Source organism: Vulpes vulpes, chromosome 2, assembly GCF_048418805.1.
Source record: "Vulpes vulpes isolate BD-2025 chromosome 2, VulVul3, whole genome shotgun sequence".
NCBI lineage: Eukaryota > Metazoa > Chordata > Mammalia > Carnivora > Canidae > Vulpes > Vulpes vulpes.
Genome location: NC_132781.1, coordinates 139,323,925 through 139,344,485, shown reverse-complemented (window position 1 = coordinate 139,344,485; position 20,561 = coordinate 139,323,925). Strand labels below are relative to the sequence as shown.

The 20,561-nt window shown below is 47.5% G+C and overlaps 1 protein-coding gene across 4 annotated transcripts in view; it reads left to right on the top strand.

Moving 5' to 3' along the window:
* LOC112929632 (metallothionein-4) overlaps nt 1–14,340 on the top strand; it is a 34,577-nt gene extending 20,237 nt beyond the window's left edge. For 3 of the 4 annotated variants that reach the window (XM_072750198.1, XM_026011781.2, XM_072750197.1), the window contains 3 exons: nt 11,796–11,862; nt 13,454–13,519; nt 14,065–14,340. In XM_072750198.1, coding sequence (XP_072606299.1) covers nt 11,832–11,862; nt 13,454–13,519; nt 14,065–14,156 — 189 coding nt within the window. In that variant the 5' untranslated portion in view covers nt 11,796–11,831 and the 3' untranslated portion in view covers nt 14,157–14,340. Of the gene's footprint in view, nt 1–4,038; nt 4,160–4,358; nt 4,483–11,795; nt 11,863–13,453; nt 13,520–14,064 lie in introns of all 4 variants that reach the window. The other variant, XM_026011780.2, reaches the window with a different exon arrangement.
* The last annotated feature ends 6,221 nt before the right edge of the window (nt 14,341–20,561 follow it).

Below are 20,561 nucleotides of genomic sequence, written 5' to 3'. Positions count from 1 at the left end.
CCTCTGTCTTCCTCTCTTCCAACTGAATTGGGGGGGAATGGTTCAGCTGGGAGCTCCAGAATCAGAACATTGGCCATCCTTGTCTGTTTGATATTTGCACCCAGGGAAATCCCAGGGCCAGCAGAACATCTTCACAGCAATTTTCTTCAAAGTGCCCTGCAAAACCTGGCCAATTATTTGTAAGAGGCAGGCTGAGAAGGGTGTGTTATTATCCTTATTTTACTGGCAAGGGAAACGGAGGTCAAATGGCCTGCCCCAGGCCAGAGGGAGAGAGAGAAAGAGAGAGAGAGAGAGATGGATGGACTCAAAGTAGTGGCAGCATAAATCAATGCCCATTTGAGGCTCACAAAGACCTGTATCTGGTCCAGGAATTCTTGCACACCCAGCTTTCATACCCAGCCGGGTTGTTGTGACCGCCCCTCCTCATTCTCACGCTGAGCTTCCCAGACCTGAGCTGCATGAGGACAGTAGGTCAATAACCCCACAGGCACTGAGGGGAGCAACCAGCTTTACCATCGAGCCCTCTACCATCCAGAAAACTGACTGTGGTGGCTATTCTCTTTCTGTACAACCCCCAAACTCTTGTTTTTTTTCTCCATAACTTTAATTGGGGATGATCTGATTATTTTCAGAGACCCATGCATTTATACTGGAGCAATCCACAAATTGAGTAACTAGTACACTATTCTCTCGAGTTATTAGCAGAACCCTGCTGACAGGTGGGAAGGGGCTGTATGTTTGCAAGCTTGGTCCCTCTACCTGAGACCTGTTTGAACGGAAGTCCACAGACACCGCCCACCTCCGCCAAGACTGTAGAACTAGACAAAGCCCTGGAGGTCTGGTGAGCCCACTGTCGGCAGAGCTCACGGTGGGGGCTGCAGGTCCTGAGCTGCTGTGTTCCCCCTCACATCTCTGGAGGAGAAGCATGGCCAAAAAGTGCCTGCAGACAATTAACAATTAGTGAAGTTTCTCAAAAAAGTAGCTTTGATCCCAATGCTTCAAATATAAACTGCTTTTCTGGGACTTTAGCTGAGAGGGTGCCCCTCCAGAAATCACAGGGTCGGGCATCTTCCAAACAGCCGTCTCTTTACCAGCACCCAGAACAGAACTGAGCAGTGATCTAGCTAGGGACACCTCCTCAGCGTTTCAGAGAAAATAAGGCCCCTGGCAGAGAAGTGAACTTGTGAGTGGATGACAACAGTGAGTGAATTTAGAGGATTCAGTGGCCCTGAGTCCAGGGCCGGTCTTCTTGCCCTAGGAGAAAGAAGAAGATACAAGAGAAAAAAGTGAGTTGCATGAAGGCAGAGGGGAATGAGAGAAGAGGAGGAGGAGAAAGGACATGAAGGGGAAGGAACACAGAGTGAGAGGAGACAGGGAAGGGAGGGGTGTGCGCACCGCCCGAGCTCATGGTTCTGTGATGCCCGCCAATGGTCTTTCCTCTGGGCATCTTGGCTCCCCAATTACACCTTAAAACCTTCTTTGTACCCCTGGGTGAAGCATGCGGCACCATGTGGGGCCCTACGTGGTTGCTTCATCAGAGCAGGTGGTTCTGGGAATGGCCACACTTCATAGTCAGCATAAGAGGTTTCCAAAGCCCGGGGAGGTTTTATTCCTCAATGCATCACCTCCGCCAGCTGATTGGCACTGAGGGTGGCACTTCTCCCTGCCACCCCCCCCCTCCGCCCCGAGCCTCAGGCTCTCTGTCTATAAACATGTTTGGGATTGAGAGAGAGTTTAGACCCCATTATGGCCCTTATAGCCTAGCCTGGTGATCTAGGATTATGCTAATTCCAGTTCTACTGCTCCTCTCTTTCTTCAGGTATTCCTGAGAGGCATAACAGAACAAATCCAGAACCTCTTCCCATAAATACATTACAGCTGGAAGGAAGGGTTTCTAAACAGAATAAGGCACAGAAGTCAGCTTTGCTGACTTGACCATTTCCCAGGGGGCTGAGTGACTGCTTGCAGAGAACAAAGTCTGAGGATTCACTCCAGGCTGCCCCTCCACTCGCCACCCGCCCCTGAGTGGTCTTCCTGGAGACATACCAGGATGTTCGTCTTCATCCCCCAAGGTCACTTTGAGCCCTCTGAACGGGGAAATTATTAAGACCAATAACGGAAAAAAAAAAAAAAAAAAAGACCAATAACGGAGGGGCACCTGGATGGCTCTGTCGGTTCAGCATCTGCCTTGGGCTCAGGTAATGATCCCGGGGTCCTGGGGAGTCTGCTTCTCCCTCTCTCTCTGGCATCTCCCTCCCCGCCATGCTCTCTCTCTTTCTGTCTCTCTCTCTCATAAATAAATAAATAAATAAATAAATAAATAAATAAATAAAATATTTTAAAAAGATTTTTAAAAAAACAGAAAACCAGTAACCAGAAAAACAGAGAGAGAGATAAGCCACATGGCCAAGAAAGTGATATAAACTGTTTCCAAAGTCGGATAAATTAGTGCCATGCTCCACCGAGCTATCATGGAACGCAGTGTGTTAGCAAGAATACTGGGTCGCAAATAGCCAAAAACGTTTTGACAGTATGTTCAGCCTCAGTAGTAATTAGGGAAGTATAAATCAGTAACCAAGAAAATGCCATTTTGTATCTGTCAGGCTGATGAAAATTAAGCCTGACAACATCAAGTGTTAACAAGGACGTGGACAAGGACCCTCGAGGGAGACCATTGGTCACGGGAGTGTAAGCTTTTGGTGAGCAATTTGGGAATATCTAGGAAAGCTGAATAAGCACATGACCTTCCATGCAACAAGTCTGCTCCTGGGTTTACCTCCAGAGAAACTCTAGCACGTGTCACACAAGGAACCATGTATATGTGGCGATCCATTGCAGCAATGTTGGTGATGAGAGAGAAGTGGAAACATCTAAATGCTCGTCAACAGGGAAAAGGAAAGAACTGTGAAATAGTCTTATAATAAAGAGAATGCTAGAAAGCAGTTAAAATCATAAATTTCAAAATGCTGGGCAAAAAAATAGCAAAAAAAAGTTGTAAAAGTCTACATAGAGAATGATGCCATTTTATATGAGGTTTACAAACTTGTAAAACAAGACCATGTAATTTTTATGGGTATGTATGTATGCAGTAAAAGTAGAAAAACATGCGTGGGCATGGTCAATACTTCGAGAAATTAGTTCCCGGGTGTGGTGGTGGTGGACGGAATGAGATATGGGAAGTTTATGTGGGAGGTTTCCACTCTCTTTGTTTTGTTCCTCTAAATTGTTGAAATGAATAGAACTTAATATTTGATAATGCCAGAAGTTTCCATATTTGATTTTCTATTCTGATCTGTTTTTTAAATCATTCAGAATATAAATAATAATTTTAAAAAGAAGGAAAACAAGGAAAGATCTTGGGCCAGTGTTCCCACTGAGACTCCAGGTGCAGATCTACAAGAACCCACTGTTCCCTTGGGCAAGTCCACTAACCTTGATGGTGAGACTGGTATTCGGTGGTTTTCCTACTGGTTCTAGCTGCAGCACCACCCCTACCCCAGATAAAATTATTATGTGAGAGGAGGTGGTTGTGATGTACAAGACAAAATGGATTTTAAAAAGAGCAGCTGCCCTATTTATTTCTTTAAGAGAGAGACAGAGCACAAGCAGGAGAAGCAGGAGAGGGAGAAGCAGGCTCACCACCAAGCAGGAAGCCAGATGCGGGGCTTGATCTCAGGACCCAGAGATCATGAACCGAGCAGAAGGCAGATGCTTAACCAACTGAGCCACCCAGGCGCCTCTGCCCCCATTTAAATAGGAGAAGAGAGGAGCGTTGAGACCTAGCATCCCTGCTGCAGCAGCCCCTGCAATATGCCTCCATGAAGCCCCGGGGCTGTGAACTTGCACAGTGTGAAAAGCACCACATTCCATGAGGAACTCAGAGCTTACCCAGATTGGGAGAAATGAAGGGCTGAGGCCAGAGTAAGTCAAAGAGGCAGCTAATGCACAGCATCTAAGGAGCTACTCACTCTCAGGGTCATTCCAGCGCTACTCTGCATGTGTGTGCCCTACGTCCCGCTCCCTTTCTCTTTCTCGTAGCTATTGACATCCTATGGCTCCTGCTGGAAAGCAAACTCCTGACGACCAGGTCCTGTGTCTGGCTCACTTACCCGATCCAGAGGGCTAACCTGAAGCCTGGTGCACAGTATGTTTGATGGAAGTAAGAAAGGGAGGGAGAGAGGGAAGTGGGAAGGAAGGAAGGAAGGATGGATGGATGGATGGATGGACAGATGTGAGCCTCTTGCTCCATTGCCAAAGCCCTAATCTGGGCTGCCAGCCAACCTGGGGCAGCCACTTCGCTGCTGGGGGCAATGAGTGTGGGTAATTGTTGGCTTTGGCCTTACTCATCTTTCCTCTAGGGCCGTGTGCAAAGGGTTTCACTTGCCCAGTGGGTGCTGAATTACAGCCCTGGAGCTGGAGTCCTGTGTAATTAACCGGCAGCCGCAAGCTCTGGAGAGTCTGTGAAGTCTGTCGAGCGCACAGGTGATTGGGCATCGAGTAAGGTGGCGCCTAATTAGCCTTGGCCTGATTTTCACAATCCACAGAGCTGGGACCCATGTCCTCTGAGGCTGGTGACGCACTGGTTGGGGGGTTCTTTACCAGGACTCCTTGAATGGAAGTGGGGGCCAGGAAAACAGAATTCTGCGTGGGTGTGTATTTTCAGATCGGCGGGAAGAGGCTTTCTTGGAACTACCCTGAGACACAGCAGCTCCAGACTCCTGGCATGTGCAGCTTTCTCGGTCTCTCTGTCCGTCTGTCTTTCTCTCTTACACACACATACAGATACCCACTGTTACCTTAGCTGTTGGAACAAATGTCTAGAAATGTACATTTATAGGAAATGTTAAAAAAATAAAGGAAATGTGAGGAATCTTATAGTTTATCAAAATCTACAGAATCTCTTCCTGATGATAAGGTCTTTAGGACTTGGATCACAGAGAGGGAAGCATCTCGTTAGCCCAGCAGGGGAGGAGTAATAGTGCATGGGGAAGGGGAGTGCTACCCCTGCTCTTCTTAACCAGCCTCCCACCCCAAACCCCAACCCACCAGGGATTGGGGCTCTGTCACCCCTCTGCACCATGCTTTTCCAGGCAGGACCACGGAAGAGATTTGTGACAAAAATATTTGTCCTTTATATTCTTCATGGCTTCCTACTGCTCTTTTGAGCTTTCTAACAGCATCTTTCGTCCTGCTCCTTCCATTTATTATCATCTCCCTTCTATTAAAAAGAAAACTTTTTAAAGGTTTTGTTTATTTATCTATGAGAAATACAGAGAGAGAGAGGCAGAGACTCAGGCAGAGGGAAAAGCAGGCTCCATGCTGGGAGCCTGATGGGGTACTCAATTCCAGGTTCCTGGATCACACCCTGAGCTGAAGGCAGATGCTCAACCACTGAACCACCCAGATGTCCCTATCATCTCCCTTCTAAAGATGACAAGCTGATGTTTGGAGAAGTGACATGCTTTACCAAAGCATTAAGGCCAAACTTCAGGTATCTCTGGCTCTATATAAAGCTGTCTATAAACATAGCATGCCCCCACAAACATAAAATCTTAATAATATCTACCATTCCTCAAGCACATGTATGTTAAATGCCTGCTCCATAAGCAGACTCAGTGGCCCCCATTTTATAGCTGGAGTTCACAGACATAAGGGAGATAGAAAGTCAGAATGGGAACCATGTGCAAAAGACTGCTGCCCATAATGTTCACTATGCTCTCCCATGCTAGAGTGTGAAAGACTGCCGAGAAGCACATGATCAGTGTAAGGACAAGGAGACTGAGACCATGGCTCACTGTCTGGAGGTTAATGGCCGATGAAGCTGGGAGGCAGGGACATGCCCATTACAGCTTAATGAGGTACCATTACACTTCTTCACACTTATCAGATGGGCAAACATTTCAAAGTCTGAATACAGGAAGTATTGTAGCAGGAAGTTGGGAAATGGGAACTCTTAAATTGCTCGAAGGAGTATAAATTAGTATAGGAACTTGGGAGAGTGATTGCCTCCCTATCATCTAGCCATCCTCCTTCCAGGGATGAGGTTTTGTATATGTACATACATGACATGAATGCAGACGTTCCTTGCAGTATTTTTATAATAGAGAAAACATAGTACAAGGGTCTAGGGCAGGGGAAAGGAAGATGTAAGGGGGCCAGATGGGAAATAACTGAATCTTCCCAGAGGATGACCGTGGCCCAAACTGGTTGACAGTTGTGGAGGCAGGCGAGATGGAGGCAGAGGGGAGGCAACCTCTGGTTGGAGGTAAAATGGGGAGCAGCCGCTCAGTTGGGGATGAAGTTTGAGAGGCTGCTTGACATCCACATGGAGATGTTGAGTAGCAGCCAGAAATATGGGGCTGGAGTTCAAAAGAGAGGCTGGGGCTGGACATGTAAAATGGGAGTCACCAGGGCATAGGCAGTGTTTAAAGCCATGAGGCTGTTAATTTTTTATTTCTTATAAATAAAAGAGGTGAAGCAAATATGACCATGTTGACATCAGTTAATTCTGGGTGGTAGATACGATGGTGGTTATAACACTCTTCTTTGTACTTTTAAGTAGGTTTGAACTTTTTAATAATAAAGTTAATTAATAAATAGTTTATAAGGCCACAAGGCTCCAAATGGCTGACCAGTTCTGTGAGGAGTGCCTTGGACCTAAAGTGTGGGTAATGGTAACAAACTGAAGAGTCAAGTTCAGGCCCCTCCTGTCCCTGACCTAAGCTCAGTGACTGGGGGTTGACCCTGTTTCCCCATTTGAACCAGAAGAAGCTGGCCCACAATTTCCCAGGATTCTTTCAGTACTGACCACCCAGGATTGAAGCTGGTGCTCCATAGGGTCCCTATCAACTCAGAGATTATCCACCTACCTCTCATCCCTAGTCCTACTGATAAGGCCAGAAATACCCCAATAAGGGGACTCTGTAGGTGGAAGTTCAGCTCTACCTCCAAATAGATGAAAACTGTCAAGGGAAGTCAGAAAGGACAGGGCCCCACAGTCCCCAGGCCCTGAAGAACCCAAAAATAATTAGGCTGACTTTAAAAGCAGGGAATTAAAATCCAGAGACTTTTAGTGACAAAATTTGAAAAGGCATTTTTTAGGATTTATTTATTTATTTATTTATTTATTTATTTATTTATTTGAGAGAGAACAGGATAGGAAGGGGCAGAGAGAGAAAAGTAGAGACTCCTCAAGCAGACTCCCCAAAGAGTGCATAGCGTGAGCTCGATCTCACCACTCTGAGATCATGACCTGAGCCAAAACCAGGAGTCGGATACTTAACTGACTGAGACACCCAGGTGCCCCACAATATTTGAAAAGTTTGAATGCACCCTCCTCAGACCCCAAGAGAGTCTGAAGAATAGTCCATGACCCTGACACATACAAAGGGATGAGTGGCTAAACCTATTTGCCAAGTTGTAACAGGCTCCAGAAACTATAACAACACTACTGCTAACAAGTGCTTAATATGCCTTCTCCTGCTCAACCCTCACAGGGGCAGTGCCATAGGGTTACCATTTTCGTTAGCTGGACAAGAATAGCAGGCTCAGAGCAGTCAAGCAACTTGCCCCACCTCATGCAGCAAGGAAGGAGCAGAGCCCGGCAGCATGATTCCAGATCTCCAGGTCTTGACTGCTCTTGCTGAGCAACAAATTCCTCTAAATCTCCTCAACAAGAGCCAGAGAAGACAGCCTAGATGTCACTCTGTTAACTGAGCCATTGTTTCGTCAGCCCGTAAATATTTATTGAGCACACACTGTGCAGCAACACTCAGTGTGCTTGGCCACGGGGATGCTGAGATGAATAAGCACAGCCTTTATCCTTGAGAAGTGTGTAGTCTAGAGAGACAAAGGTCAGCATCCAAACCAGTATAATAAAACCCATGGCTCCAGGCTGCTCCTGGGAAGGAAGGGGGAGGCACATATATCCAGAGGGTTCCTGTGTGGGAAAGGATGGTGATCCCAAGAGCAAAACTTAGACCAGGACACGGAGTCATGGTGCAGGGCTTTTTTCTGACATCAACACCTGGCTAAACCTCCATTCCTGAGCCATGAGTCTCAGAAACTTTTGGCCAAAAATTCTGGGCTCAGAAACATGTATTTAGTTTTTGCCTTTATGGGAAGAGGAGAATATAGAGACCTGGTCATTTTGTGTTTTGTAAGACAGGAGTATTGGCTGCTCCTTTGGAATAACTTGTTTCATTGTTCTGAGAAAAACACTTGACATATGCACAAAGTAGAGGCCAAAACTGGAGAAGGAGATAATTAGGACTCTTGCTCAAAGGAGCTACAACTTCTATGTGGTAAGAGAAGAGTTTGCCACAGGCAGGACTGCTTTTCTTTTCTTTTTTTTTTTTTTTTTTTTTTTTTTTTAGGACTGCTTTTCTACAGAGAAATTCTCCTCACAGAATCCCTTGGTTGTGGCATGGGCTAGCTAGGGAGTGGTTTACCAATGAAATTTAAAAGATCCACAAAATCTCTGACCTTGTGGGAAAAAATATTGTATTTTTGTGCATTTTTTCTGGGTAGAGGATCAAGAGCTTTCATAAGATTTTCTCTTTTTTTTTCTTTTTTTTTTATTTATGATAGTCACAGAGAGAGAGAGAGAGAAAGGCAGAGACATAGGCAGAGGGAGAAGCAGGCTCCATGCACCGGGAGCCCGACGTGGGATTCGATCCCGGGTCTCTAGGATCGCGCCCTGGGCCAAAGGCAGGCGCCAAACCGCTGCGCCACCCAGGGATCCCTCATAAGATTTTCATAGGGTTCCTTGAACACCCCAAGAAAGCTAAGGATCACTTCTTTAAAGATTAATACTTTGAAATGTTAATTTTCTAAGTGCAGATTTAAGCTGTGCCTACAGCCATTGCATGTCCTCGGGTGGTGTGTGTATTTTTGTTCTTGTGCTCCACGCAAAGAGACCCAGAAGACAGGCAAAAGGGCAAAAGGAGCCTGTGAATGTTTTCCCAGGTGCTTCTCTCTAGGGGAGAAGGACTGTGTAACAGGGACAGGACAGCCTGGGGCACAGTTCAACACAGACTCAACTGCCCAGTGCTACATGGGGCCGTTTCCATCTGCACAACCCAGAACCTAGGAAATATCTTCATGCTACGGGATTCATTCAGCTGCGGCCTTAAGCAATATCACAGTGTCAATCATCTAAGGAAGAAGCCACTCCTGGCTCCGAGAGGAAAGAGGGAAGAGAGATAGTTTGGATGAGGGGGAAGGAAAATCCCTTCCTTGCTCTGGGCTCGCAGGTTGGGCTAGACCTTCAAAGGCATCAATATGTGCTGCAGGACACACACGCAGGAAGTGGAGGGCAGCTGGTCCTGCCAAGAGATGGGCTGGGACTGGGCTGGGAATGCGGGCCCAGAAAGATGAAACCAGCTTCTGAACTCTGAGAGCAGCGCTGCCCAGGCGGGGGTATCCTGGGCTGAGATGTCTTCCTGTCCTTCTCAACTATAAGCTCTCATCTCCCCAGTGCCCAGCACAGTGCTGGCCCTTACAAGAAAGTGACCGAATGCACTGTGCCTGGATCCCTTAGAAGGCCAAACTCCTTGCATGAGGGACCATTTCTGGATCACCACAGTATCACCCCTACCGTGCCCTGCTGCCGCCTATGGGGCTGAATCCCCTGCTCCTCCCTAGAACTGCTCAGCTCAAATCCATGGTTCCAGCAGACCTTCTGGATGAGTGATGGAGACCCCAACTTATTAATGGGAGGAACTGTCTCCATTGGTTCTGGCCATGCCCTATCTTTCTTACCTATATGAATGGTGACGGTATTTTTCAGTAGAGGCCCTCAGTACTCACAAGCAGGAGCCTCGTGCATTTATTTGTCCACTTGTCATTCACTCACTCGTTCATCTGTTCACTCCCGGGCCTGCTCACATGTTCACTCGTGTCTTAAATCATCAGACATCCGACTGACTCATTTATTAATTATCAATCCTCCGACTCATTTATTCACTCATCAAAACCATCTAAACCTGGTTTAGTATCGAGATGCTTCAGACACAGGTCTTGCCTCTGAGAGCTCCAAGATTGGGGTGCCAATGAGCCATGAACCCACTCACACATTGGAGTAAAAAGTAATAAATGTCAGGAGAAATATACGAACAGGTCACTGAGGGATCACAGAAGGAAAGATTTCTTCCAGGTGAGAAAGGGGGAGATTAGAGACAGCTTCCTGGGATGAGCAGAGGCAGCTCCAGAATTTCTACATGGAGAGGGGGTGATGATGACAGCTTTCAGGGGGCAGCTTGCAGCTGCATCATCAGGAGGGCATTTTACATAAAACTGAAGCTCGATCAGCTGCCCGCATCACAGATGTGATCTCCACATCTCTTATAATGGAGATCAGGGGGCTTCATTCTCCCCCAAAGCCCCTCTTGCTTCACCCACTCAAGAAGTGGCATTTGATTCATACTTCAGTAAATGATTTATTTGGACTCAAGGTGGCAGGGAAAAGATGAGCATCTGGCAGGAGCAAAGGCCTGGATGTGGAAAAGTTCAAGGCGAATAGATGGAGCCTAGAGTCCTTAAGTTCTGGTGGAGCAAGGAGAAGGAGGAGAGGGAAGTGATCTTGGAAAGGTAATCTGAGCTTGGAATGCAAGACCAAGATGTCTGGGCTTCCTTCAGCAGACGAGCCACTGAAGATTTGAGGCAACATGGCTAATGCTATCTGGGGGCTCTATCTCTAGGGCAGTGTGGAGAAGGAAGAGGAGCAGGCAAGACCACAGAAGGCTGGCTCCAGGCCCCCTCCTAATGTGTAGGGGGGCAGAGCAAGGGGACAAATGGAAGTTACATGTCACTGGCTAAAATATCTAGAAGTTATATATCAGATTAACAAATAATAATATATATTCTATCCTCCTACCCTGACAAAGAGAGCTTCTTAGCAACCTGAAGGGCCAGGTTCAAGTGTTTAATTCTCAACACACTGGAAGTTGCCTGGAGAGCTGCCCCAGGGCCCAACCCCCAATCTTGGACCCACCTCCAGTCGTTTTCCATCTCTACCTCCTTCCTTCACAATGAGAAGCCTCACGCACGCCTGTGGGCACCTAGCCCACACATCCAAACTCTGTTCATGACCCCCAGCCTGTAGCTACCTCCAGCCACACTTCAGGCCTGGAGGAGCACACATTGGCTGTACATCTGCCCTTTGGAGCCTGGGACGGAGGTGTGAGCAAACCCTTGGAAGCAGGCTAGCTTGGGATGAGAGAAAATTCTAGAATCCAGAGCATTACATGTGTGGTCTAGAAGGACAGGCTGCACACTCCGGTTGGGCACATGCCCGTGACTTTTGGCCTTCTCACCCAGGGAGTTGGAGGGACATGCCAAAAGAAGGCCCAAGTGGGGCTTTCTAAAGCCCAAGGCTCCAGATAGAGGCCCCCTTCGGCTCACGATAAGGGCTTGTATGACCTGGAGAGGCTGAAAGAGGCCCTGAGCCAGGCCCTATGAAGAAGGAAGCAGAAATGGCAGATTGCATAGGACTTGCAGACCAGATGGCTATAGCTGTCAACCCGAATACTACAAGAGCCACTGGAGCCAGAGCCTGGCTCCTTGACACCTTGGCACGTGGGTAGATGGGTGGGTGCGGCCACCTGCAGCCCTTGTGAGAGCCATCTGAACACCCTCCTTCTGCCCACACTGTCCAATCCCCAGCCTGCAGCGTCTGGTTGGGCCGTGTGCAGGGCGTCTGGCCCCAGGGACAGGTGGGGTGCGCCCAAGTGCACACCTACACAGCTATAAAAAGGGAGCCTCCAGCAGCTGCTCACTCAGCTTGTCTTCCCCAGCTGTGACAGCACTGGAGCTTCTTGGACACCTGGACCATGGACCCCGGGGAATGCACCTGCATGTCTGGTGAGTAAGCATGCCCACTCTAGGGTCCTGGAACCTTGTAGCGGCTTCATTTGTGGAGCCCATAGGGCTCTGATGAATATTTCTCTTCCTCCAATTAGGAGCTGCCAATGGTTGGTCTTGGACTGGTGACCTCTGTGGCATCTCCCATTCTGTTGCCTAGCAGCCTGCTTTGCTATAGAACTGAGACCCTGGCTGAGGGAGCACTTAGGGTCAGACCCTAGGGGCAGCCATCAGAGTCGAAAAAGAGCTGTGGCCCGGAACCTATCTGATTTTGGTCCACTGCTGCCATTGACTTTGACACTTCATATTTCTTTTTTTTTTTTAAGGTTTATTTATTTATTCATGAGAGACACACAGATAGAGGCAGAGACATAGGCAGAGGGAGAAGCAGGCTCCCTGCAGGGAGCCCAATGCAGGACTTGATCCTGGATCCTGGGATCACGACCTGAGCTGAAAGCAGGCGTCCAAACTCTGAGCCACCCAGGCGTCCCTGACTCTTCATATTTCTGAGCCTCAGTATCCTCATCTGAAAACTAGGGTCATGCCTTCCCAGCTGCCCACCTCCCAGGGCTGTTATAAAAGTGCTAAAATCATAATCGCAGAGGTCAGGGGATTTATTAGAATCTCTGAAGCCCCTTAATTCCACAGAAGCACCTAGTGCAGGAGGAGAGAGGTCAGAGTTTGGAGCCATCTTGGGCTTTTCTGGCCTTTGGAAATGGTATCAAGAATTCTCACAAGTCTCTCTGGTCCTTAACAGGACATGTCTGTACCTAAAACTTGCCAAAGAGACAGAATCTTCCAGCATTTTGACACTTAAAATGATAGGTGGGATTTTTTTTAAGTGTGGATGGCTTTTATATGAAAGTAAGCTCGTGGCTGCACCTCTCACTTTGAGGATGTTTATGTCCCTGGTTCTTTCTCCTGCCCATTCAGGGTTTCCATTTTGCCTGACGCCCTGAAAAGGTGAAGAGGGTATTCAAGGCTTCAACGGTCTCTGGGGGACCTTGAGCTTGCTAGACTTGGCCTAGTTTACTGGTTCTCAAACCTGATTGTACATCAGAATCATCTGGGTTGCTTGTTTTTTTTAAGATTTTATTTATTTATTTATTTATTCATGACAGACACACAGAGAGAGACAGAGATATATAGGCAGAGGGAGAAGCAGGCTCCCCGTGGGGAGACCTATGCGGCACTTGATCCCATGACCCCAGGATCATGACCTGAGCCAAAAGCAGATGCTCAACCACCGAGCCACCCAGGCATCCTTCTCTGGGTTGCTTTTAAAAATATGATTCCCTTTCTCCACCCAGACCTACGAATCAGAATATATCAAGGGTTGGTCCCACAAATCTGTATTTTAGCAAGTATCCCGGCTGAGGGCCGCATGCCACCACCCCAGTTTCCATCCGGGGCCTGGGAACCATCAAAAAAACCTTTGCCCTTGGCGTGATTTTCAGCAGCATCTTCATCCTTTTGTTCAGCCACTCCCCAAGGAGAGCTCAGAAACCCTGCCACCGTGACGGTCTGCAGCACATCTCATGTCCCTGACTTACTTCAGTCCTCACACTTATGGATCTGTCCTCTCTTCCAGGAGGAATCTGTATCTGTGGAGACAATTGCAAATGTACAACCTGCAACTGTAAAACATGTCGAAAAAGTGAGTTATGCTACCCGGGGCCAGAAGCTAGAAAAATCTGTTCCCTCCTTTCTCTACCCTCCAGCCATGGTGGGATTAAGTAGGTTCTGGAATCCTTTGACCCATTTGGGAGGGATCTGAAATGACAGCTGAGCAGAGGCCTGGGCAAAGCTCCTAAGGGTTGCTGCCCCCCTGGGGGGTGAGGGGATCCACAGGGGGTTGCAGGTGTTCTTGGAGGAAGAGGGCTGTGGGGAGGTCCTGTGGTGCCCGGTGCTGAAAGGGACAGAGCCCTGATCTAGCGTCATGAGCTCTGGATTTTAGTGTCAGATCTGCTGCTGACCAATGACCTTGAGTAAGGCCCTCCCCTCTCTGGGCATCTGATAAACTCTTGATGACTTCCCAGAGATCCCTTCTGGCTCTAACATCCCACAGCTTCCTGCCCCGGGGTTTCTAATGTGGATTGAAGCCTGCGGTGCCCCCCCTACTTTCTCTAGGTGGTGGGAGAGGACATACTAAGATGGGAGCATTGAACCCAAACTGACCTGTCCATCTCCTGGCCCTTTCAGGCTGCTGTCCTTGCTGCCCCCCGGGCTGTGCCAAGTGTGCCCAGGGCTGCATCTGCAAAGGAGGCTCGGACAAGTGCAGCTGCTGTGCCTGAACCGCATCCGTGGTGCTGGGGCTGGCGGGGCGGGAGTTGTGGATGCCACGGCCCCAGAAATGTCTGTACAGTGCATTAGTTGAGAAATTGGAATTATTGTACCATAGGTTATGCTTTTTATATATTTGCTCAGAGGTGGTGGTGGTGACACTCATGTAAAGTGCTTGAAAAATAAAGTCTTCACTTGTGGTCTGGTGGCTCAGAGCACTGTTTTACCCTAACCCAGCAGGCCCAAGCAGGACTGATGCCTCATTGCAGATACCATAAGCGCCTGGCCGCATCCCTTCCACAGATGAGGTGGGGGCTTTCTCCTCCTCCAGGAGCTCACTTGATGCAGGCGCAGAGCAGCCTAGGAGTACTGGGGAGTCAATGCCCCTGGCAACAGCCCTTAGCTGATGACACACACGACTCAGTGGATAAATACCCCCCAGCACCTCTATCCTTACAGTGGGACAAATCTGGGACAGAGTCTACACCACGCCCCAGAAGTCCTCCGCAGCATGGCGCTCCAATAGCCCAGGGTGGTAACCGGTGGCTCAATAACGCACCCCCTATTGGCTCCTTCCCTTCCCTGCCTCACTTCTCCATTTTCCTGCCAGTGCTTCCTGGGATCCCCACCAAACGAAACTTCTTGTGCAAGGCCTACTCCGGAACTAACTTCATGTTTCCAGGCATGTTTGCCTGGAAAGCCTTATTGTGTGAATAGTGCTGTTTATGCCTTGAATCAGCCACAAACTTCTAGGGTAGGATGTCTGCATGGATCTAAAAAAAAATCCCCAAGGGCAAGGCACCAAGGGCATTCGCCCCTGGTTTGGTTATTTGGGCCCACTTTGTTTTTGTTTTCATTTTAAAATTTATTTTAGGGGCACCTGGATGGCTCAGTCAGTTAAGCGTCTGCCTTCAGCTCAGGTCGTGATCCCAGGGTCCTGGGATTGAGCCCCGCATTGGGCTCCCTGCTCAGTGGAGAGCCTGCCTCTCCCTCTCCCTCTCCCTCTGCTACTCCCCTTTCTTATGCTCTCTCTCTGTCAAATAAATTTTTTAAAAGATTTTATTTTATTTATTAGAGAGAGAGAGAGAGAGCACGAGCAGGGAGGGGGGCAGAAGGAGAGAGAGAAGTTCTTGCGGAGCAGGGACCCCGATGCACAGCTCCATCCCAGGACCCTGAGATCATGACCTGAGCTAAAGACAGATACTTAACTGATTGAGCCACCCAGGCGCCCCTGTTTTGTTTTGATTTTTTAAGATTTTGTATTTATTTATTTATTCATTTATTTATTTATTTGAGAGAGAGTAAGTACATGAGGAGAAGGAGGGGCAGAGGGAAAGGGAGAAGCTGATTCCCCACTGAGCATGGAGGATTTGGGCTCACTTTGGACTGGGTTGATGAACACAGTCCAGGAGAAAGTGATGCTCTTCACCGAAGTTCTTGCATTTCACAGAAGTCAATGTAAAGAGAATCCGAGGTCTTTGCTATCCACCCCCTCTCCCCCCGCCGCCCCGATTGCTAACATGGGCATCAGAGCTTCCACTGCCCTGGCACAAGTCCAACTAAGCTTGATGATTTAAGCGCTGACATTATGCATAATACAACCCTTACAATGCACCAGCCACTGTGCTGAACTTTTTACACACATGCTCTCATTTAATCCCAATAGTCCTGCTAAAAGGTGGGTTATATGGAGGAATCCCTGATTTTTTTAAATCACTTATTTTTAAACAGGTCTACATGCACAATGTACAAAATACAAAACATCCAAAGGGTATGTAAGTCTCGTCCCCACCTTTGCACCCCAGTCCCTCCTCCTCAAGACAATGACATTAACCACTTGTGTAACACTCCAGGGATATTCCCTGCCTGTACAAGCACGTACAACATGCTGCATCACACACACATGTGCACACATACACATGCATGCCTGCACACACACACAGCAATGTACTATATACCTGGAGAAACTTGCTAAGTGCTTTCCCTTATATAGTTAACTCTCTGCCAACTCCTTTTTTCCACTTATGAGAGAAGAGTAAGTAGAAGGAAAAATAAGAAGATTGAACCGCAAGAAAATTTGGTGACAAAACAAGAACTAATGGATGAAACACAGTGGGAGACAAAGAGGAAACTCTGCACATGTCTCTTCTGTGGCAGGGCTGTCACTGAGCCTAGCACCTGCCAGGGACTGTGCAGAGCAGGAGCCATAAACATCTATAAGAAGCACTGACAGAAAAAAAAAAAAAAAAAAAAAGAAGCACTGACAGCAGGACACCTGGGTGGCTCAGTGGTCGAGCGTCTGCCTTCAGCTCAGGGCGTGATCCTAGGGTCCTGGGATCGAGTCCCCCATCAGGCTCCTCATGGTGAACCTGCTTCTCCCTCTGCCTGTGTCTCTGTTTCTCTCTCTGTGTCTCTCATGAATAAATAAATAAAATCTTTAAAAAGTAAAAAAAGAAGCACTGACAGCAATGAGTCTTGCCTCTAAAAATGCACATATAAATACCCTCACTCAATTTTACACATGATCTCAGGGAACTCTTAGTTGCCCCGAGCCATCTCTGGATCCTGGAGGAGATCTGGGTTAGGAATCAATGGTCCATGCATGGTATCTGTTATTTATAAGAATAAAGTGGTCTAGTAATAGATTAAAATATTAAGCACCTACTACCTTCCAGGCACTGGGCCCAGCATCTCCCCTGCAGTACTTTTGTTTTATTTGTTACCACATGACCTCACAAGGTCAGTACTGTTATCAGCTCCATTTTTCCCAGATGAGGAAACAAAGGCTCACAGAGGTTAAGTGACTTGCCCAAGGCTCACAGATAGTTTATAGAATTGGAATTTGAATCCAGATTCATGGACTCCAAAGCTATGCAATTGAGAGCAAGTGGAGAGGCAGAAACAACTGTGTAGAAGGACCTCAGTGAAGGCTGCCGTCTCTGGGGGCTGGCACCGAGGAAGGGGAGACTCGGTCCGCTCTCACCTACACCACCACCCCCAGCAGAGTGCAGGTAACTCAAGCTCTCAGGTGGTGTTAATTCACACCATCAAGGGCCCATCAGAGGCTGGGGCAGCTGTCCATTCTACCAGCCTATGTCAAGGTGGCCATCAGAGACCATCAGGCTTTTGTTTTTTCCTTGCATTTCTAATTGCCTTCCCCCACTTGCTATTCATGGAACAATTTAATATATATTGGTCTCTTTCCTTATCTTCTGTACAACTGTCTTTCTGGAATTTCTTTTCATTGTTCTTCTAGGTTAGACCCATCGCTTCTTGGGTCTCCTGTCATCCTCTATCTCAGGCTCCTTTCTATTTGAGTACATCTGCAAGCAATTTCTTTTTTTTCCCAAAAGAATGAATTAAGAGGAGTTTGGGATTCCATAAATGTCAGAAAATACCTTAATGTTTCTCTCATGCCTGATTGATAGTCAGACTGGATATCAATTTTTTTAAAGATTTATTTATTTATTTATGGTAGACAGAGAGAGAGAGAAAGAGGCAGAGACACAGGAGGAGGGAGAAGCAGGCTCCATGCCGGGAGCCTGACATGGGACTCGATCCCGGGACTGCAGGATCGCGCCCTCGGCCAAAGGCAGGCACGAAACCGCTGAGTCAGCCAGGGATCCCTGGATATCAAATTTTAAGTTCAATACAATTTTTTCTTGGCACTTTTGAAGGCATTACTCTGTGGTCTTCCAATATTTGGCGTGGCTGCTATGAACACCTCCCCTTTATTTTTCGCTGGGTACTTTTGGGAAATTTCTCCAGCTTTTTGCAATCCTCATTGATCTTTTAAATCTGGGTCAATCATATTTTAATACATATTTTAAGAACTTCTTCTCTCGGGACACCTGAGTGTCTCAGTGGTTGAGCATCTGTCTTTCCCTCAGGTCGTTAACCCTGGGGTCCTGGAATTGAGTTCTAAACCAGGCTCCCTGCAGGGAGCATGCTTCTCCCTCTGCCTGTGTCTCTGCCTCTCTGTGTCTCTCATGAATAAATAAATAAAATCTTAAAAAAAAAGAATGTGTGCTTTTCTGAACATTTGTCATATACCTTACTTATTTGTTTAAGTCCTTTCCTGAATCTCTCTGTTAAAAGGTTTTTAAATTTTTGTTGTTAGATTTCTTCTTTCTTGACCTATTTCTGCTTCTCTGAGCTGCCAGCAGACTCTGTGGGTGTCAGTGAGGTTGCTGACTGGCAGGCTTGGTTTTGGCATGCCCAGGTGGGGAGCTGGCAGGGAGGTGTGGCCCACCCTCTCAGTGCCAAAACCAAAAAGCCCTCCTCTGACCCTTTTCTGTGAGCCACGGCCCCTCCTAGACTGGTTACTCCATTTCTTTAGAGACACCTCACAGCCTCAGCCTGGGGGGAACTGGTGGAGTTGTATAAGCAGGGGTAAAGGAGGCCAATGTGATTATCATGTGGCAGTTCTACAGCCATATCTTCCATTGGTCCCCATCCTGGCTTCTGGGGCCACTTCCTCTTCTGCTATCCAGCCTGACTCCCCCAACCCCACCAAAACAAAATAACACAGAACCCCCATAGACTTCTCTACTTTTTGATCTGAGCCATGGCTTCCTCTCTTTCCATATGCTCATTCTTGTGATTTGACTGAGTCCAGCATTCTAGAAAAATATTATAACCTCTAATGCATTGATGTGCTGTCCAAACCATCCTCCCCAATGCCAATTCTCAGCTCTTTTTTTTTTTTTTTTTTTTTTTTAATTCTCAGCTCTTTTATCAGGTTTTCTTGTCCTTCTTTGTCTTTGTTTAGTTTCTTTCAGTGGATTCTCAGGAGGAAGGAGAGGTAAATGCATGTGCTCCATCTACCATCTTGAGCCAAAATTCCAGGCAAGGCTTCCTAGTGGGATTATTATGTTCATTCTACATTCAAGAAAACAGACTCAGAGAACTTAAGGGTCTCTTCCCAATCTCAGCAGGACTAGTTGAGAAAGACACTTGAAGACCATGGGGTAGGATAAGTTGGGGAAAAGGCTGACGCTAAGAGTGAGCAGACTAGTTACAGGTGGCCACTAGTTACAGAAGGGCAAAGTTGAGCAGCAGCAGAAAGCACCAAGGAAACAGATTTTACATCAAGAAAAAGAAGAGGTTTATCAAGGAAGAGCTGCCCGGAGCAGAGAGGTGCTGTGTCGGGAGGCTGACACATCACGGACTGTGGTCTGGTGCTGCCTGGGGGACGGTGGAAACCCCTGAGAGGCTGTGACAGAGTCTGCGCTGCTCAGGACGTTCTCCAACTTGTATGGAAACCAGAGGAAGGCTTGGTGGGGAGGCGAGGAAACGCCGAGGTCCCCGGAAGGGGAAGGAAGTCCTCGCGCGGACTGCAGGCGCCCGAGGCCCAGAGGCAGGTGGGCGGGTGCGGAGGAGCCCCCAGCCTGGGGCCGGGCCAGGCCGCTCCCGCAACGTCGGGCTGCCCCCGGGGCCCAGGAGCTCCCAGAAGGGCTTAGCACCCTAGAGGAGGCTGCAGGGTGGTAAGTCGGGCCCAAACTCTCCAAGGGCCGGTTAGGTCTTAGGGGTAAAAGCCCTTAACCATGTGTAAGCCACCCGGATTCATAAGACCCGAGGCTTTCGAAATAATTTGGCAACGTGAATCCAAGAACCATGAAATCCTTCTTATTGTCCCAGGAGCTTCCTTCTGGAAAGCTGTCCAAAGAATTCGCTACAAATTCAGGGGAAAATTTAAAAAGCCTCATGCACACAGAAAGGTTCATTGCAGTAGCATCTACAATTGTGAAACATTGGAAAGGACCTCAAGTCTCTGCAGTCGTTCAAATAAGCTCTGGCCCCACGCACAACAGGATATGATACATCCACTAAAAATACAAAAACACAGGAAATAATTATGGTAAAATCTTAAGTAAATATTAGGCTACAAATTAGATATGCAGTAATTTATTTTTAAAAAGAAGCCAGGGGGATCCCTGGGTGCCTCAGCGATTTGGCGCCTGCCTTTGGCCCAGGGCGCGATCCTGGAGTCCCGGGATCAAGTCCCGCGTCGGGCTCCCGGCGTGGAGCCTGCTTCTCCCTCTGCCTGTGTCTCTGCCTCTCTCTCTCTCTCTCTCTGTCTATCATAAATAAAAACAAATCTTTAAAAAAAAGAAAGAAGGAAAGAAAAAGAAAGAAAGAAAGAAAGAAAGAAAGAAAGAAAGAAAGAAAGAAAGAAAAAGAAAGAAAGAAAGAAAAGAAGCCACACACAATACAAACTATGGAAATGAAAATACTCCACGGTATTAACATGTGTTCAAATCGCAGATAAAAGATAATTTTTATTTTTCCTTCTTTCTATTTTTCTGGATTTTCCAAAATTTACTGAAGTAGCATATTTTAAAAAATAAATACTGTTTGACGAGAGGGGAAAAAATGTATCCTTTGAGCCAGAAATTCTAGGGTGAGGAATGTTG